Source organism: Grus americana, chromosome 4 (assembly GCF_028858705.1).
Source record: "Grus americana isolate bGruAme1 chromosome 4, bGruAme1.mat, whole genome shotgun sequence".
In the NCBI taxonomy this organism is placed as follows: domain Eukaryota; kingdom Metazoa; phylum Chordata; class Aves; order Gruiformes; family Gruidae; genus Grus; species Grus americana.
Window position 1 is genome coordinate 65625446 of NC_072855.1, and position 21279 is coordinate 65646724.

General features: G+C 37.1%; 1 protein-coding gene across 8 annotated transcripts in view; it reads left to right on the forward strand.

Annotated features, from left to right (window-relative positions):
* Positions 1–21279, forward strand: part of LRBA (LPS responsive beige-like anchor protein) — a 466837-nt gene that overhangs the window by 249564 nt on the left and 195994 nt on the right. For 7 of the 8 annotated variants that reach the window (XM_054824979.1, XM_054824981.1, XM_054824982.1 and 4 more), the window contains one exon: positions 21020–21144. In XM_054824979.1, coding sequence (XP_054680954.1) covers positions 21020–21144 — 125 coding nt within the window. Of the gene's footprint in view, positions 1–9622; positions 9964–21019; positions 21145–21279 lie in introns of those variants that run through there. The other variant, XM_054824985.1, reaches the window with a different exon arrangement.

A 21279-nucleotide genomic window follows, 5' to 3' on the forward strand; every position in this document is an offset into this window, starting at 1 on the left:
TGACTCCATAGTATTTGCCACATTAGCAGTATAATGGCTGTAACCAGTTCTTGTACTACAGTTCATTCCGCAGCAAAAGGTAAACACTGGGCCATGAAAATTTATTGATTCAATTACATGATGTACACATAGTACCATTTGAAAAGTGTTTTCGGGATTAAGTCATTATATATCTTCTGTTTGGTCAAAAATCTGAAATATATAAACAAGGAAGCAAGCAAGTATTGAGAAATATAAACTTTTATTTTTGCTGTATGGTAGAATGTGCTGTGAGACATCAATCTAAAAGTTGTTTAGGTCAAAGAACAAGCCAGACATTGAACTCTCATGCCTTTCTCCCCGACCAAGGTAACTTTTGCCCTCAGTTGATCCTGCAAGTATGTTATAATTTACTATGTAAATTATTTTTGTGTTCAGAGTGTGTTATTTTTGTGTAAGGATCTAGGCTTTGCAGTTTTTCTGTTTGAGCAGCACTGATGACAGTACAAGTTTTTCTTCTTTAAACAGTAGAAGGCAAGGCTTCAAAAAGAAAAGAAAAAAAAAGTAGAAGTAAATTGGTTGAACCGCACTGTCATTACATGACATCATTAATATATTTCATACTGTGTGGCCAATTTTGTTTCAGATAACTATGCTTTTAAATCTAACGTAATATGTTTTTGTCTTGCATTGGAATATGTGATGCGTCTATCTGCTCAAACTGAGGAATCGGGATATTTTGATACAATTTAAAGGCAAAATACAAAAATAGTTATCTTCATCTCTTATTGTACTGACTTTCAGTTTATAATATAGGCAAGGCAAATTCTGCACAAGTAAATTACCTAATGGCACAATAGTATTAAATATATGGATAATTATGAGGCATTTAATATATTAGAAAATTCTCTGTAAGAGAGACCACTAAAGATGTAGGGTGCTAGTGGAAAGTAGAATATGAAGAAATTTTTAAGGAACAAAAAATCATAGGAAAAAAAAAAGCATAGCTCAGAAGTAAACCTGATTATTTTCCTTCTGCTTCTTTTGGGCTCCATCTTTTGTTTTGGTTTGCTTTTTTTCAGGTGCATGTATTAGAAAATGATTAATATCTCCATCTTTGAGGGCTTAATTGCATTTGTTCTAACTAATACAAACAGGACAGTTGCTGGGAATTGCACTTGAGAAATGGAGAATACCCAATTTATGTCAGTGCTTTATGCAGACATAATTTTGGAGATGCGCTTACTCTCATGCATCCAGAACGTGGTTGAGAGAAGGAAGACAAAAAAGAAGGCTGTTTTCTTCACAGTGGTTGAGTTAAAATATATTTACGATACATAATGCTGTCCTCACTATTTGGTCTGTAATTAGCTAATCCCTGTGGATTGCTTTGAAGAGAGTTTTCAGTTTTAAATGAAGAGTTCTTCCCTTGGGTTTGTTCTTTGGGTGCTGTCGGTCAAGGTAAATCACGTTGCTACTGGTTCAACTGCAGCTCTGGCGGAATGGCTGAAGTCGCTTTATGGGGAAGCATGATAGCCATGTCTCATTAGAACACTAATATTTCAGAGGTAATCAGGAAACTGGAGAGGGAAAAAGGAGTGGTACGTGGAACTCCTGGTGTCTGATTAACACATGTCGGCTTCAAATGACCTAGTAAAAGACAACCAGAAAACTAGTCAATGACAACATAAATTACCATATTTCTGCACTCCACAGTACAATTTTAGATTTTGGAAAGAAATGTCAAGGAAAGCAGGAAGAGGAAGTGTGTAAAGGCATTCCCTTCTTGGTGGAAAGGGACATGAAGATGGCCAGAAGGACTCTTGACCAGGAGGAGAATGGGGAACGTGAAATGGGGGTGAACATAACAGAGGGTTCTGGAAACGAGAGCTGCAGGTGACAAAAGCAATGGCTTCAGAGAAAGCTGAGGTGAAGGATACCTATAAGTACTTGCAGAACTGCCACTGAGGAAAGGGGAGAATGGAAATCTATCTACATTTGAGGTTATAATGTTTTAATACTAAAACTGTTCGAGTTATGCAGGTATAAACTGTGTATATTAGCCTGAAGATGCAACTGTAAGCTTCTGCGAGATAAGGCTACAGAGTAATTTGACTTTTTTTTGTGGGTGTGTTATGTTTGCTGAACTGCATCCTGGCTGTGTATTTATGTCGGTGATACTATTGGGAAGTCTGTTAGGACAGAATTTCTTGGTGATTTTCAGGTGGATTCGATAAGGGTGCTGGCTTGTTAAAGTGTGTGGCAGAAGGGCCACAGCAGTTCACCTGCAGTTCTGAAGTTCAGAGTATCACACAGAGATGTCTGCCCTGGCTTGACCCTTCTGAAGAAAATTGCTGTACAAATTTGTTTTAAAAAATGCAGCACGCAAAGATCAGGATGGCTGCAGGCAACTGCTCCCTTTAACAGGCCAGAAGTGTTCTGTGATAAAATCCATCCAACCAGAAGCATATCTTCTTTCATAAAGCTGATTTTTTGGCAATGATTTCTAGAAAATCTAGGCTGCCTATGATTTTCCGGGTGATAGCTATTTTCTGTTATTTTCTACCTTTTCTGTACTTGTTTCTTTTCTGTCTCTGTAATGTGGGGAGGACAGGTAGACATGCATTTACTCCCCACCCCAATTCCCTATGTTAACAGAGTTATTAAAGTTACAAAGACAAGAGCTCAAATGTTTACCAAGGGTCAGAACTTACATTATTTATTCAACCATATTTTGGCCCTCCATGTATTATGAAGCAGTTTTAATTGGAGAATTTCATACTGTTGCTCTCAGGGGACAATTGTAACATTTAGTGCACAGAAGGAGGTAATTAAAAGGCATGAAGATGTGGCGCTTAGGGACACGGTTTAGTGGTGGACTTGGCACCGTTAGGTTAACGGCTGGACTCGATGATCTTAAAGGTCTTTTCCAACCTGAATGATTCTGTGATTGTATGATTCTATGAATGACAACCGCTAAGCAGCTATTCAAATGCTGTTTGCGCTTGGATTTCAGTCAGTAGCCCAGCTCTTGCTGAGGTAGAATTTTCTTCTTCACTTTAGGTAAAGTTTTATTTTGTTCCTAACGCTGTGAAGTAGATTTATATTCTATACTGAATATAGAAGCCCATGGGCTTTTCTAGAGTGCTTTTGCTATAGCACCTGACTTCACCTTCAGAGCAATTTTTTACAGTGACTCACAATCATTCCCATTTTATAGGTGGCAAACTGGGGCACAGAAGAGATGAAAGTCTTGAGTGTCCTCTGCCAGGTTTACAAATTATTTGGCCATAGTACAATGTTTTTAAAGAGTAAAGCTGCTATTGACTTCCAGTGTTGCTCTGGTTACTCAGCAGTTCTTCAGTTTGGAGTCCAAGGTTTCATACTTGGTACTAAGAAGATGAGAAATGCAGTATCAGTGACTATCTGTGAGAAGTCAGATGAGATGCACAGTGTCATTTGCGTTCTGTGCTCTCTCTGTTGCTCTTCTCTGAAGACTGCAGAGACATCTTTTCCGGCCATCTTCTCCCTTACGTGCCTTCAGATGCCTTCAATAAAAAGGGATCATCCACCCCAGTAGCAAGGGGAATAGTCTATTGCAGTGAGAAACTGCGGAAATTTAAGGACAAGTGTTACAAGTGTACTTGTACTGGAGAAGCAGTACCAGATTGCAAAATAAATTGGGGATGTAGCTAAATCCACTCTTGTCATTATGTACAGCGCAGTGTATGTTCAGTATCTACAGCTGTGATGAGATTCCGCAGAAGCTACTGAACCTATCACTCAGAAAAATAGGACTCTATTAGGATTGGATTAAACAACTGGTAGACAGAAGGTTTGAAAGTAAGAAAGATATTGGGAACTAAGAACAGGTAAACTGTGTATATTTCCTGACATAAGAATAATATGTAGTCAATTTAACAGAATTTTTCACTTTATTGCTTGCTTATGCCAAAGACTTGATGTTTTGGAGTAGGCATTTCTTTGGCTATATGACATTTCAGTGTGTGTGTGTATATATATATGAAAACTAATGATTATATATAATTTTGTATAAATATATTTCTTTAGATATTTTGATAAGGGCCCTTAAATACTTAAGAGCTGTGTAAGTCTCAAAATTTAAACCACATTTTGTACTCTTTTTGTTCCTCATTGGTACAGAAAAGAGAAGTCTGGAACAATGCAGTCTGAGCATTGCTTGGATGGCTAGATCTTTCCTAGAGTTTGTCATTGATTCCATATGTGTATCTACTGTCTAGCCTTCACGGTGAATGGTACCTTTTATCTTTGGGAAATCTTTAAGCAATTTAACTTTGCTTAGCTTATTGTTCAGTAATAAGGAAATAACATAAAGAAAGTGATTTAAAATATTGTTTTACATTAAAAAATGAACTACTTATTCATTCATTATATAAATATAGCTCTATGTATTACTATTAATTCAACATCATTTGCTTTGATTGACATAAATAGTTATCGTCAGCATAGTTTAATCTTGAGATAAATGATCTTTCTATCAAGAAACAAAATACTGATTTTCCTGTAAAGAAACAGGAAGGTAAACTTTATTTTTGTTACTTCTAGCATGTTTAAAGCACATAAGTAACAGGTTAAGGGGGAGGAGTAGTCAAAAATATCACAAGTACTTCATATCATTTTCTTGCAACCTTAGCACTTCACCATGAACATTATAAATGACTGATTCTCCTTTAGGTACTGACTTGCTTTAGAATGATGTATGAAATAATATGTGTTTTGCATGTCCTGTTTGTAATGATAAAGGTCATATAGTATCATTTACATAATCTCCAGCCAGAAATGAACTCCAGCAATATCTTCTGTATAACATATACATTATCTGAGGTTTAAAACTCTCATTATTCATGAAAGTTAATTTTACAGTGGGTGTGAATGATCTATCTTATGGCTGCTTTTTTGATCATTCTATAAAATAATATGGAGCAAAGCCTGCACAAATAGCAGGAAAACCAGTAAAGAGTGATGCATTTGCTTGACTCTGTGTATACCCGATTGGATCTTGATTGATGGCAATCATTTGTCTTTGTCAAAAAAAGGAGAAAAATTCAGACATTGAAATAAGAGTGCTATCAAACTTTCTACAATGGCAGAAAGATTCTATTAATGTAGCCTGAGAGTATTAACTGTCTCTGCTAGAAAATGATAAAGAATGTTAATTTTTTTTCTTGAGCATGTTTAAGTGTAAACTGCATTATTTTGTCTCTGTGGGAAGACTAAAAGGGGCATGCTACAGATTTATGGCATGCTGGGATTGGAATAAAAAAAAGAGTGAATTAAAAAAAAAAGAGAAACAAAAAGGCAAATACAAGAGCTTAATCCTTCTGATTATGATTTCGCAACAAAACAATAAAAGTTTAAGTAGCATAGTGTCGTAAAATCCTTAATGCTGCATTCCAATTGATATTGAAGCTTTGAAGACTTAACTTCAAAGGAGGGTGAACAAGAGCAAAAAATAGATATAAAATAAACAAAAAAAATTGACAAGCTTGATTTTAGAAGTCCTTTTGTATGTCAGATCTAGGAATATTGACCCGTAACTTGAATGGGCTTTAAGGCAACTTCCTTATTAATGATACGTAGAAACACAAAGCATATGCTTGTGGGTAATAGTGTATTTAAGGGGAAAAATGCTATTTCACAGTACAGTAATGCTAGCAATACAAGAATACTTTTTTGCTTAAATAAAGGAATATATAATTTTATATATAAAAACCCCCAACCAACCAAAAACCCAAATCACCAAAACCCCAAAGTGTTAATCACTGGATTTATCATGCTGTTCGTATCTGTGGATTTTATTATACATCTCTTATGGTCTCTGGTTCTAAACAGCAATGTTAAAGTTTGATTACTGAAACAATATTTTCTAAGTTATGAACACAGCAAATAGTATCTGTGAGTAGTCTCTACCCTAGTAAGGCAAATATTTTTTGTTCCTAAACTTTTAAAGAATAAGAAAACTGTAGCATTCAACTTTGATGTTTACTAGTCCTTGGTGCACCCTTAAAAATATATATTTGAGAGACTGAGTGATTTCAAGGACAGCTGAAAGAATGCCCATATCAAAACTGGGAACCAGCAGTTCTGTCTAATACCTGTACTAACGTGCTTTGTGGCCTTCATTAAGTAATTTTAAAGTTTTTGGGGGCTGGGGTGTTTTTGTTGGCTTTGTTGGTATTTTTGGGTTTGTTTGTTTTTTTCTTTTTCCTATTTCTGCATTGTGTTCCTAGAAACACTTTCTAGCTTTGCCTTACTGCATTGTGTGTCTGAGTATGGCAGCAGGCTCCTGATTCAAATATTAAAAGGCAGCGTAAGCACAGTGTTATCTGTCCTTGCTTAAAGAACCTTGTAGTGACATCGTTAAAAAGTTTACGATTTTGGATGGATTCATTTGGTAACTTTCATGAAGCTGTTGCTACTGCTGCTGAAGATGCTGAGATGTGATTTTATCTGGTGGGGGGGTGGTGTATTTATTTTAATTTTTTTTTTCCTTAAATGGTAGGGTAGGTGAGACATGACTTGTGCGATGGAGATCTTTTCTGTTTTAAGTGGGAACACTATGTGTTAAATATACACATATACACACTACTTCACCCCCTCTCTTCAGAAAAATAACAAATGAGCACCAGCCTAATATTGTAGGACAGTATTAAGACTATGAGGCCCAGTTTTCAGAGAGCAACAGAATCAGGATCACCTGTAATGTCCTAATAAGGACATTGTAGAAGAAGCATTCTCTCTTGCAGAATCCTTCCCCCCCCCCCCGCCTTCTTTCTGCTCTGGCCTGCGTGCATTTTCTGTCTCCATTAATTCTTCATCAGATTTCTTTTTTGACCTTTTATTGCTTTTCCCAGGTTTTTGTCATAGCTAGACCTGGTTTTGTGCCATCTCTCCTCTTCTCTGCCTCTTGTCCTACTGATTCCCAAATCTGTCCCCTTTTCTCCGCTTGATCACCAGCGGATCATGTACGCGTAATCCCTCCCCTCTCACATTTTTATCTTCCATGGCTTCCACATCTAGAGGCTTTCTTTGTTGCCTCATAGGCTCTTTGTCTCTTCTGTATCCGGATGAAATAATTTTCTCCTTTGTGTTGCTTATGTTGTTGTGGGCGTAGAGAGCACTGGTGAAAGACAACTGCAACTTTCTTTGTCCCAATGTCTCTTGATCTTTCTGGAGCAGCCATTTCAGAGAAAGTTTAGATTTTTATTTTTTTTCATAGATAAAATTCTGGCCTAGAGAAATTGTTCTCTGTTGGTCTGTGGGAATAATGCATGTTTGTCACGGACAGGACCTAACACTGTTCTCAGTGGGTTTGATGCACATGAGATTACAGGCTGGGCATATGAGAAGTGTGATGGGGGTAATCTGTGAGGCACGACCTAGGGAAGGATGGGCAGCATCTTCAAAGGTGTTTTACGATTAGCGAACACCTACTGATGGCGTACAGACTGAACTTCCAAAAAGAAATACTTTGGGCAACAGCTTCTCTGTGGAAAAATTAATGTTCTCTCTTAAACTTTGACTTGTGAAATTTTATTATAAGTGATTAAAATATAGTAAACAGAAATTAAAATAATGCCTTAGAAGACTTTTGGGCAAGTAGAATTACCTACAAACCTATTTCATTCAAAAGCCATTGAATCCACCTCACAGAATAAATTCAGCCAAATAACCTGTTACATTTGTTAATGTGTTAATTTCTCATCCCCAAATCCCAGATAGTGTGCTGTAATCTCTGTGATGATTGTCAGTCTGTCTCTTCTTTCACCACCCCCTTCCCTCATGGGAAATTTTTGGGGAAAATACCATCTTGCAGCGATTAGTATCAAAGATTGCTTACTTCTATCATATGGTTTGGTAAGTAATCCATAGCTATTGCTGTGATTTGCTGCTTGCCCATATAGCTTCACACATGTATTTCATTTCCAAAGTTTAGCAAAGTTATTCCCTATAAAGGGGGTGAAAGTCTAGATGAAAGCCATCCCTTTTGTGAAAACCATATTCTCTGTCCCTCTTAGTGACTAGTACAACAAAGTAAATTTTAATGGTGCATGATACTGAAAATGAATCCTGTGACCTTGAGAAGTTGTAGCAAAAGATCAGGTTTTATTTGAGTCCTTTTGCCATTGTTTTCGTTACTGTATTTTTAATTTTTAGTTGAAAAATGTAGTACAAGTAGCTGTGTATATATTCAGTATTTGAAACAGTCCAAATTAAAATTCATAAGTCACTTCAAAAAACAACCAAAGCGGTTTGCATGTAAATTAATATTTTTTTTATTCTTTTCTAGTGCTCTGTTCATTTCATTAATAACTGAATTCATCTTCCTCCCAAAATGAGAAAGAATGGTTTGTCTTCTGAAAAACATTAATGTTTTTACAGCAATGGAAAACTTTTCACTTTATCTTATCCTTGAAATCTCTTACAAAATATATGGGCTTTTTATTTTGAAAAGGAAAGTGAAAACATTCAATTTTCATGATGAAATGAAACAGTCTTTTCTCAATTTTGAGTGTCAATCTGAATTGACTCTTCTGTCAGCAGAGAAGCTAATTGCAAAAAAATATGCTTCTCAATTCTTTTACCATGATTTTTTAAAGAGTGTTTTCTGTGATGGATTTAACAAACATTGTAAACAAGGTTTCTTACAGAAGCTGTATTATATACTGTGTGAAAATGTTTGAGTTCTTTAATTTTTTTCATCACAGGCTACTGAAAAAAAAAGAAGTTGGCTTAGTTTAGCAGGGATAATACATGATTATTTCTAAAGCTGAATAATGGAGAAAGGTGTGACTTTACAGATAATTACACATACAGTTCATATATGCGGGAAGAAGATTATGTTCAAGGAAGAAAATGTGCATTGTGATGCAGTATACCTAAATTATGCTTATAAGTATCTGCACAATAATTTAACAGTGATATGGTCTTAAATATTTTTTTCTGAAGAATTTACATAAAACAAGAATTAATATTGCCAGCAAAAAATGTGGAGAATTGTATGGTTGTTACAGAGAAATGTTCTGCTCTCACATTTGCATACCAGTTTTTAAATATGCAAGTTATAGTTTTGTTAGGAATTTCTGTAATACCTAAAGGATTTTTGTCTTTATTGTCCCTACTATTGTTTTTCATGAACGTTAACAGTATCACACACTATACAGATACTTGATTTATACACACACAGATGGAATTCTGTAGTCCAGAAACTAAGGTTTGCCTGTGCCACTTAAAACTTTGTACCTTGGTGCCTAAGTGACACATTAGAACAGAAATTCCCAGAAATTCCCCAGTTCTAGCCTGTTATATTTCACCGGAGTAATTCTTCCCAAGCTCTGAACTTGGGGGTTGATGCCACTGACGCTTGGGTTTGTTTGAAGTCTGTTTCTCCAATGTGGATGAGTACTCGGGAGAGAAACGCATTAGGAGGAAGAAGGAGTATAAATAGACAAACCACATTAGACTCAGGAAATCCCCCGAGCTGAAAATACTTGGAAACTGGCAGAGTGTTAGGGGGGAAGTTGTACATGATCTTACTCTTCCTTAAGCCGCCACTTAAGCCACCACTGACATTTTTTGGATGCAGAATTTTGGGGTTAGACTTTTGTTGAGACAAGGTACAGACGTTCCCGTGCTCTTTCTAGCCAGCGGGTGCATTCACGTCCCTCCCCTGCCGGGGACGGGGAGTCCCTCGGGCAGTTGGTGGTGCCGTCCAGCATGAGTTACCCCAGATCGCTCAGTTCCCCTCTCGGATGGGGGCGTTTCTTCGTGGTGCTGAGTGGCTGTGGGACACGGATTCTTTGCTGCATATGGCTTATCGTTTCCAGTTGTGAGTGACAGTGCTGTGTCCATTTTATTCTCCTCCGTGATGGGACTGCTGTGTTGAGAAGAACTGCTTAATATTTAGAAAGTTGTTTCAATGTTAGGAAAGAACCTAAAGAGGTATGTTGTTTTTCCTACTGTTTGGGGTTTTTTTTCCTCCTTCACATTTGACTTGAAACTCAGAATCGTTGTTGCTGAGATGTCTTAAAAGCAAATAAAAGAGTAGCTGGCTGAAGAGGGAAAAGTTGGAAATCTTGTCAAGAGAGGTAATAGCCTCCCTGAAGAAAAAGCGTCATGGTCTTTTAACATGTGTCCCTATGGATGCTAACACAGGGGGGAAAGAAGTTGGGGGGGGTGGGGGTTATGCTCATTTTTAAATCACTGAAATGAAACAGGAAACATTTCCTGGTTTGTTGCTGCTTAAGCTTTCCTTTTGCAGTCTTTCTTATTAATCCTGATCTATAACATTGGATTTAAATGCTAACGCTGTGTCTTGAGTGTAAAGTAAGGATATGTGGAGGAAAGAATACTGCAATGTCTCTTGCTCAATCCAAATGTTCATTACCAAGTTATCTGTTGCTAGATTTCTCTCTTAAAATAGCTATAGAAAAGAAGTTTACATCTTCTCTATTAGCTGTTCCTGATGTGTCACCGTACAAGCTTTTCTCCCAGACTAAACCCTTGAATTAAATTTGTATTAAAGGAGCCTTGGGTAGTTTAGCACTCTAACATTGCTTATGCTTTACTGCAAGTAGTCCTTTGGTTGCTTTTGTAACATTAATAAGGATGGCTTCTGCACTTCTCTTTTGTTAGTGCAGCCAGAGGATAGGTGTGATTTTTCAGAGGGAGCTAGTAAATATCTGCAGAGCCTTTCTGACCCTTGGGACATCAGTGGATCTCAGGAAGCAGTTCAGTTCAGCTAGCTTTGATAGGATGAATGATTAAACCTGCAGGTACTTAGGCAAGCTCAAATTAGCACTGAGTAATCAGGCATGAAATAGTACTGTATTTATCTGAATATAGGATGACAATGATGAGTGCACAGAAAACATAACTATAAAGTGCCTCCCGACCTCTTGACGTTGGCCCCAAATACACCCTTTCACCTCTCCAAATGGAGACTCCAACTCTTTGTTCGCTTGTTCTCTCACATCAGCTCCCCATTTTGGGAACATTTTCCCCACCTGTCTAGACCTAAATATCTATACCTTAATTCTGCTTCTCCATCCTCAGCAGTACAGTGTACCTGCTGTTTCACTCCGGGTTCTTGCAGACTGTGCAGCAGGTAGGTGTGCAGCAGTATTCTTTATGCCGCCTGCAGGGATGTGATGCGAGCTGATAGCTGCCACCTTGCAAAGAGCAGTTCCCAGGCAGCATCTTCACTTGCAGGCTGTGCCAGGTACCAGTTCTGAACTTGCCTCTGTGCAGAGCCTATTAATTGCCAACCTTTTGTCTCCTGGTTCTTTGACCACGTGTAATAGAAGATAAGGTATCTTTTCATGCTATTTTTTTATTCATTTAAAGCTTGAGTAAATACATCATTCTCGGTGCGGTCCAGGAAAGGGTGCTTCATCATAATTCAGTGCTGTGTTTTTATTTTTAGAGACCTTTCGCAAGGCTTTCAAAGGAGAAATATATTTAATAAGTGAAACCTTTGTAAAGGTTTTAGAGTCCTGTTGTTTCCTGGCTATGCTATGCTAGTATGGTAACAGTTAGGAGTCTTGCTCCATGTGCTGCTTAGTGGTCTTGCTGCCTTGTACTTATTGTTTCCTGTCTCAGCAATACAATGTTTGCAGTTACTTGAACTCTTTCTTACATATGTTCTTGCAATCATCACACAATGAAGTCATTTCCCAGATTTTTGCCCTCCTCAGATTTTTAAATCCTGAATTAAATCTCTGACAGAAGTGTTAGCCTTTAAATCATGCTTGAAGGGTGGTGTTTTATTTGGTTTTGGCGTTTGTTTGTTTGTTTGTTTTTTAATAAAGTTTCTATTTTAGTTATATTGGAGACTAGGAGAAATGCAAGTAATGTTGAAGTTGGATGTATCTAAGACTTCAGCATCCTAACCTGCAATCCAAATTGATAATACCTTTTCCAAAATACTGTTTAACAGTAGCCAAACGTCCTGTGGAACTGAGCATGTGATTACCCACAATGTAATTTAAAGCAGAGGGACAAGTATGTTCAAATTAATTTGTGATTAAGCAAGAAGTTGAAGGGGGAATTTTCTTATCTCCCCAGATGCACTCAAATTCTGTCCACAATAAAAAGATAAAATGTATACATTTTTTCTATGTAGGCATTTAGAGACCTCAGAGAGGACTTTCTTCTCTTTGTTATTCTAGGTTTTAAAAAAATATATATTAAAAAAAGTGTAAGCAGGCCAGAGTTGTTTCATCTCTCATAATTTGGAGGACAGACTCTTTCCTATCAAAGGAACTAACAAGTTGGTCTTTCTTGAACGGAAAACTTGGCAAGGCTGGTTTGAAGGCAAGTGATCTTTAACAGACCTTGCACCACCTTGCAGAAGTTCATTCTGGATTGGAAGTGTGTTGGTCATCTTTTCGATTCCTCTCTTTGGTGTTTATTAAATTGCTGAGTTAATTTAGTTACTAGATACTAATTTTAACATCTTTTTTGGGAAAAAAAAAAAAGAACAATCAATTTAGACCTTTCTGGCAGAGAACTCTGAAAATATATATAGAGAAGAAAAAAAATGTTAACTTCCTTTAGAAGAGCGTAGAGGATAAAAGTATTTACTGAATCAGAGGGGTGCCTATTACATTTTTATGGAAACAAGAAAAGTATCCAGCTGTTAAGAGAGCTATAAAAAAAGGATACAGGTTAGCCACAGCTCTTAAAGTGCAGATATGTGGGAATGTGATTTCATCCTGTTTCTTCTAGAAGAGATGGTATTGAAGCTGAAATGTTTGGTGCAGGTCAGATCTAAGATTTTTGGAAAAAGCTTTACTGTAATTCCTGCATTTATACATTTGTGGTCAGAACAACATACAAATGAAACAACAGATCTGAGGAGATTTTCTTGTTTTGCTCAGAAGTTGATCTATATATCCAGACATGCTGAAAGATTATAATCTCAAATTCCAAGGTGCTGGAAAGAATTAATCTGAGTCATAATATTTCAATGTACTTTATTCCTCACAGAAAATCTGTTGATGCTGTAATTAGTGAGAAGAGATGTAGGTCCTTTCTGTGCACGTGCTTAAGGTGAAAGCATCAAAACTAGTAGGAATGGCTAAGGAGATAGAGATTGATCTGACTCCTTTATCATATATCCTGCAACCTATATTCTTATATTCCATTGTTACTTTTGGCAAGGAAGGGATGACTGGAAGTACTGCAGACTAAATTTCCGCATTATCAGACAAACAGCAAAAAACCTCCAGTGAGATGCAGTGTACCTATTTTTTGTATATTATGGTGGTTAATGTTATTTTCAGTATGAATAGCAATTTATGGGATCTGTGTGAACTGTAGCTATTTTGAAAAACAAATTAAAAGTTGTTGACTGCAATCAGGTGTAGGATGTGCGAGATCTGGAAAGATTTATTAGCAACTAAGCCAAAGCATCCGGTTGCAGATTTGCTATACATTCCTTCTTCCATGTCTGAATCCTGTCTGAACTAATTTTGCTCAAAGCCAGAAGAAAGTTTTTACGTTGACTTTGGATAGAGAAGTGGAGTAGTTTCCATTTCAGTTAATTTATAATTAATCTTGACAGAAATGCAACAAGAATTGAACTATGTCTTTTAAAGTGCAGTTTTATTTTAGACTGATCAAAATAAGATCAGTCTAAGATAAGATAGTGGTTGCAGAATACATGATTAGTACTGTACCATGTATTTAAGTGAGCCCTCTTTGAAGTATCAGTGTGCACTGGAATGCCAGCACTTCAAAGAACGCTGCCTCCAAAAGAGCTGGGGCTGCTGTTAGCCACCAAAGGGTTAATAAAGATCAAAGAAGAGCATACATAAACTCATACATAAACAGAGCTGTTTTTAAACTTGAGGTTAATAGCACCATCATCTAGGACAGCAACACCTTAAAGGTGAGCTTGTCTTTACCCTGACATGGCGCTTTATAATGCGTAGAGGGAGATGGAAACATTTATAGTCAACATTTTTTCTGGATTGCTTTTTAAATGAGGAATTCAAAGCTTGTCAATGCAGAAAAGAGCCTCTGTGATATCTGAAATCGGCATTGTTCCTCTAGTTTTGTTTTGCATGCTAGTTATACGGGAATGGATTTTTGGTATTATTTGAAACACAGAGATCGGGAGGGGAGTTGTAGCTGCAGTCTCTAATGGGTGGTTGAGACAAAGAGACAATATCCTAACTATTTACTGTATAAAAGCATACAAACAGTGCTTCTACCAGTTTTTAAAATGCAAATCTAGGAATTACAGTTTGTACTGTCTTGTTTATATGGGGAAGCAGCATGAAACATCTGTTAAGACATGCTTCCCTTACTGACGTTCCCATTTTTTTTCCCTCTACGCTGGAAGTACATTAGGTTTAAACTGTACAAGGGTCCCCTACAACAGTGCAAAGGTCTGCAGAGTGACAGTTCTATGCTAAGTCCACGTAGACATTGTGCCTGAAGTTCATGCCCTGCTTTTCATATGCATTTCTTCTGAAAGATGTGAAGAAGAATGGCACTGCTTTCTCTTCTGGAAACACAAGAAAACCCCCCACACCTTTTGATAAAATTGAAGCACAGATAAAGGCAAAAGTCCTTTTAGGAAAAAATCCTGTATAGACGAAGTAAAATGCTTTCTTGGAGAAGGATTAGAAGAAGCAAATAGCCTAGGCTAATTTACCGGGTTACATTAATGTTCTGCATAATTGATGTTATGCCAAAGAAGTTGTACTCGGTGGCCTTGGGCCTTTGTTATGACCAGTTCTTGTTACTACAGCAGTGACCGTGGTAGAGATTAAGAGCCTGCCTGTGCATGATGTTTTTAGCTTATGGGTTCCCAATTATTTTCATTTGTGGAAGTCTGTATTCTGAAACTATGGAATATGAATGTCTATGTGTGGGAAAATGAAGATAACATGAGAAAGCACAGACTCCACTAATAGAGTATGATTACATATTATGTCTTTTGATAGCAAAAATGTTCTTCCTCATCTTTTCCTTCCTTCCCCTCACCTGCACATTTCATTGCCTCATTTTTGCTGACATAGTTGCTAGTGAGACTGCTAATATAAAACAGAACAAAAGCCCTAATAAGCCCGGATTGTTACTGTGAATCAGTTTGGTTTGGCTGCACAAATGCTTCCGTGACTGCAACTGAGAGAGGGAGGGAGAGCAGATGATCTTTAGCTGGTTTTGCCATTGAAGAAAATACAGGTAATATAGGTAGCGTTTCCAAGGATCTGCATGCACTTATCAAGAGTTAATTAATCTTTAATGTTCTGAAGTAGATACATTATCAGTGAAGTGCTGTGAAATACACGCATTGAGATAGAGCGTAGCTGGTCAAGTAATGTTTTAGTGGCAACTTTGACTTAATACTAATCAAACCTTTTCCTGTGTGCTTTGGTAATACAGGCAAAATTGGGAATCAGATCAGGAACCTGATTTACTGAAAAACAGTCATTTTCCATACTGCATCAGTACTCTGATTTAGGTTGACCCACATGGCAGCACAAGCACTTGTGCATGGGATCTCTGCATCAAATGCTGAACTTGGTACTGCTACTGAGAACTTGCTTGTCAAGTTAGATCTTCGGTGTTTGCTTCACCATCATTAAACTCAATGTTTTATTTTCCAAATGTGTTAGATATCTATTTTTGATCATTTTAATAAATCAATAATACAGCTGGATGTGCACAAAACATTTTTTAGATTAGTACTTATAGACACGTACCTAATCATATTAATGTGCTCTGGTGTAACGTGTTTTTTTAGATCACGGTTTGTGAAAGCTCATTACGAGAATATCGGAGGGTTTCAGAAAATGTTTTTCTTTCTGAAATTGTATTTCATCAAGTCAGTTAATGGAACATACCTTGCATTTTATTATTACATGAAAAATATGAGATATTTTAGTTAATATTCTGGACATTCAGCTGCATGACAATGCAGTGGATTTCAATTTGCAAGATACAGCAGTCTCTTACATGATGCCCTGCAGTCTGCTAGCAATACTCCATCAAGTTTTCTGCAGTACTTTCTGGGACTTCAGCACTTTTATGTTTGGATTGACAATCAAATGTGAATGCTTATTGTTTTGGGGGGTTTTTTTGAGAAAAATGTTTGTGTATCTTACAGCAGATGTCTGGCTTGAGTTCTTGAAATATTTTACATGGAAGCAAAAATAGTTATCTAGATGTAGAGTAAGAAATGTTCCTGAACAGCATTAAAATAATCCAGCATATTTTTTCTTTAAAATTGGTCATCACTATTTGCATTCTATGATTGCTCTTTTGTGTAATTTAGAAGTAGCACCTGATACTGTGCATTTGATGAGCATTGCAACCAAAGCACTGAATAAATTAATTAAAACCAGAAGTTGTGGTAGGCTTGCAGTCGGTGATGGAGAAAGTGCAGAGCCGCCTTCTTCCAGGTTTCCTTTCAAATCTATACTGTTGTTACTGATGAATAAGTGGTGTTGCCGCTCTGTGTTTGGTTGTCTATGAAACTAATTTAGGTCTCTGTGTTCAAGCATTTACACCTTAGAAATTGCCATCACTGATTGATTGCCTTGCTGATGGTTTTAGCGGAGAGACCAAGGATTGATTAGGGTTGGAGACTGACTTACCTGCTTAACTCTACGGTTAGAGTTCCAATGAGCAGTATGTCATCTGGAAATATATCTTGGTATCTTCACGTAGATTTAAGGCATGTGAATGAGGTATTATGCTTATGTCATGATCACCACCTGTGTTCTCATTCTGTGGCCTGGGAACAGCCTCTACTTCCAGACGTGTCAGTGCAGTCATTTCTAGCGGTACAAAATTCACATTGACTAACGTTTCATATCTGTGTTTAATGTACATAATTGCCTTACAGCAGAGCAAGAACTGGTTTTCTTTAAATAGTAGACTGTGCGAAGACTGTAATAGCATACTGTGCTGGTCTCAGTCTTCATAACAGCACGTTTTTTCAAGGGCATACACAGTCTAGTTTCCATCTCCTTTTAAGTTTGTTGCAATTGTCTTTTGCGTGAGTGATTTTTCTTGCCTTTAAGGCTAGATAGCCTTCTAGATAGAAGAGGTCATTTAGAGCTCTAGTCACCCTGTGTTTCTGCAGACAGTTTCTATAATGCTGTGCTGCTTTCGCCTTTCTTCCCTTCTCTTTGTCTTTTTTCTGTGCTGTGTTTATTTATTTAGTACTTCACTAATCTAAGTATCCCAATGGGTGCTTCTGTGGTGTGCTAAAACCCATTCTCAGTTAACTGGTGGCTCAAGTACAGCATCAAGACTTCTCAAAGTATTGCTTTTGTAGATTTACATTTCCTTTTGTCTTCTCCACCTCACAGAGTCTCTTTTCTATCCACGCTGGTGTGCTGACTGTTTCTTGTCTGTGGTCATAGAGGTAGCAGAATATCTTGAAATACACGATGGATAAGGCATTACAAGAAGTAATTCTTCAGCAGTTACATGATCCTCTTGTTGTTCTCTGGCTGTACTACTTAGATTCAACTTAAATCTCCTATAGGGTATGAGGACCAATAGGTACTTCCTGCACCTAAAATTCCTTTCCTCTAACACCACAATAAAACTAGTACACCAGTTGCTATGTTTTGTTTCCAATTGCGTTAATCTTTGAAACTGGTAGAAAAAAACAGGTTTCTTGTTCTTGGAATGAAGATCTGTGAGCATTTAAGCTTTTTGCCATTGACCACAGTGAAGGGACTTTTTCTTTTGCATGGTATGCTCAGAGTCCTGAGAATCCAGGTTATATTGGTCATTCTGTATTTCTTTTCTTCTCTGTACAATTGTAACAATCTAGTTAGTTACATGGGAATCGAGAGGAAGGTTTTATCTCAATTCTGAGTACCTAGCCTGGTAATTTGGAGAACTGTTTGAAAAATAAAGCAATATAATGGTTATGTTATTTGAATAAAACATTTAATATCAAAGCTTTGTTTCTCTTCAGTCAATATTGTTACCAAGGAACCACTAATTACTGTGTATCATGTTAGAGGGGCCCCTGACAAATCCATGCAAATCATATGATTTATAATTCATAAATCCCCAATCCCCTGAGAAATGTTGCTCTTGCACTTAACACTAATTGAGTACTTATGTTCATTGATCCAGTCCATATAGCACCTTTAGTCCATATGGCAGCCTTTACTGTAGGGCCGGAAACTTCTGTTGTCAAATGTCCCCCGTAGTCGATGGCAACATACTTTTCCCAAAATCTGCTTGCTTGGCCTTTTGCTTCATAATCCTTCGGTCCTTCAGCAGTCAATTCTGCCCGAATCAGGGCAGTGTTTGTCTGTCTCCCTCTGGCTGCAGAGGTACAAAGTCTGCATGGTACAGCCTTGCCTTTGGGGGATGGGACGGCCGTGGTTAATCGCTCTTTCTAGTAAGCCAGCTGGTCTAGAGTAGCTCTATAGTATGCTGGCTTATGTCGGCACTAATAGGCATTTGTCCCAGTAGCTGCTCTCAAAAATGGCTCACTTGTAGGAATTAGACAACTTAGGTGTTTATTTTTGGCTGTGCGGGTTTTTGTTGGATATTTTTCTACGTATAGAGAATAGATTTGGTTTTTATACCTCATAATACAGCGGTTGCCAATAGTTATAAATACCCCAATACACGGTGAAATAGTTGCTATGTTGTTGTTCGTGAATAATCAGCGCACTGGTGAAGGAGATGGAATCCTATGCAAATTTCATATGCCGAACTGAAAATAAAAGTAGGGGACTAAAGATATATTATGTTTCAGGATAATACTTTGTACCTGATCATTGCCACCTATTTTTCTAATAATTTCAGCATAGTTTTGTAATGTAGCATAATTGTAATTGTTATCCAGAAGAATGGCATCGCTTAATTCTATCAAAACTGGAGAAAGATAGATGAATGACAAATTAATAATTTACCATCTTTGCATAATACTGTAGCACAGAATACCAGAAGGATTGATGGCAGAAGAGGTTAACAAATTTTAGCGGCTTCCATTAGCTTTTCATTGTCATATGTTTGTGGTGCTGACTGAAATAAGCTTTGTAGGAGATCTCAGTCTAGGGAACTAATTACTTGTGCCGATTGCCATACTGATGAATAGACCCTCATTGTATCATTCCCCTGAAGACGAGGAGCAGTCTGTGATTCACGACTGCATCCTGGCTGATATTTGATAATAATTTTAACAGATAAATGTAGGAAGGCAGAATGATGAAGTGCCTATCCATGCTCTACGACTATCAAAGGCATGCACATAGCCAGCTGTGTTCTGCCTTTTTTCTATAACCACTAATGGAGAATTTTAAGTTACTAATCAACCTTCGAATAAACCCCTATCTTCCTGTGTTGTGTAATTTTTGTTTGGTTAGTTATTCCGGAATCATTGGATTTTATAATCAAAGCATTCAAATTTTAGCGTGATTGTAACACATACAGAGTGTGCAAATAGGATACTGGCGCATTTGATTCCAATACTTCAGTATTTTTCTGAAAGTAAGAAATCAGGAAGATGAAGATTATCACTGCCTTTTCTTTGGTATTAGAAAAATGCGTAGGATTTTAATGAAGGTGGATGCAAAGACGCTCTCCATTTTTATAAGATTATTTTCAGTCACAATTTTTAATGTCTACAAATTGTGTTTGAGAGCAGGGTTATGCAAATTATTCTGGCTTTTGTTACCATGTTTGTTTGAAACCTTGATTTACCTTAAATAAAATTAATTTCTGCCTTTAGACCTCAAAACTACGAATGTAGATACCAAGTATTTTTAACATTGTGATCTGTAAATTAGTTGTGGCTATTCATTTGTCAGTGTTGACAGGTATACTTTCTTTTAGCTCCTGGACCAGAATGGAATATATATGCATTTTCATCTACTATTTTAAGACAAGCTATGTTAACAAACAAAACCAGTGTTTTTTAATTTGGGCATACAGGTTTTCAGGCTATCGTGGCTATTCTATGCTTGAGGCATTTTCTGTTTATTTGCTATACCTAAAATTGGCAAATTTTTTTTTTGTACATTCTGTGGGCTAAAATACTGTTTTACAGCGGCATTCATTCATGATCATCTAACAAGATAGGAACTGGCACTTATATATGACTATATTAAAAAGATCTACATATATTTGGAGCATACAATATAAAATAATGAATTTGATATAACCTTTTCTAGGTGTATTTTTTTAAAAGTATGCCTTCAATATAGCAATTATTACACATCATAACATGTAGTTTTTAATTAAATGTAAAAACACAACTACATAAACCAGAAATCCAATCTGATTTCCTCGAAAATAGATTGCTGTTTCACTCTCCTGGAATGGTTTATTTAAAAACAGTAAATGGAAAAGAAATGCATTTTCTTGTGTTGTTCTAAGCCTCAGGGGCTAAATGTAATGAATATTTTAAGAGATTATTTTAATTAAATTCCTGCACATCTAAACAGAGTAATATTTTATTATCACATACATAACCATGTAACTGAGGTATTCATTAAAGTTAACACTTTCTGGACCAAGAATTCATGGTATGATTTACTGACCTTGTGCAAAAAGGCACAAATTAGGAAGAAAAATGAAGGGGGACAGACTTTGATTAATATAGGTAATGCTATACCATATTTATAATAGCCTTTTCCCTATTCTGGTTTATAAATGCAGTCACTGAGAAAGGTGCCCTGCTGAGGCTGAAATGAGGCTGAAATCGGAGCACATGCCACTAGAGTGTGGGGAAACTGATCACACTGTCAGCAATTCATTTCAAAATGATGTATTTAGTGCTCATTTCACCTTCCAAGAAAAAAGGGAAAGGAGTTCCTTAGACTGGAAGGTGATATTGTTATTTTCAAGGACATACCTAAGTAAAAGATTGCAGAAAGGGGGGAGGTTAAAAAAAAAAAAAAAGGCAAAAGCAGCGCAAACAAGGAGAGCTTTATGCAGAAATTCAGCGCTACCATGCTGTTTGATAATTGCTAACATATGTGGCTCCTCTGTTTCATTGTAGTCGTCCTCGTGAGTTCTGGCGCCTTGACTACTGGGAAGATGACTTGCGGCGCCGGCGACGATTTGTGCGTAACCCCCTTGGATCGACACATCCTGAAGCGACACTAAAAGCAGCCGGAGAACATGGTCAGTGTAAAATCTGCTTCTTGCCAATAGCAGCAGGTTACAGTATCTGGCAGTAAAGACTAGACCCTCGTTCCTATAAGATGCTAGAAAATTGTCCCAAATGCCAAAGGTTTTGTCATTGCATTTCAGACGCAT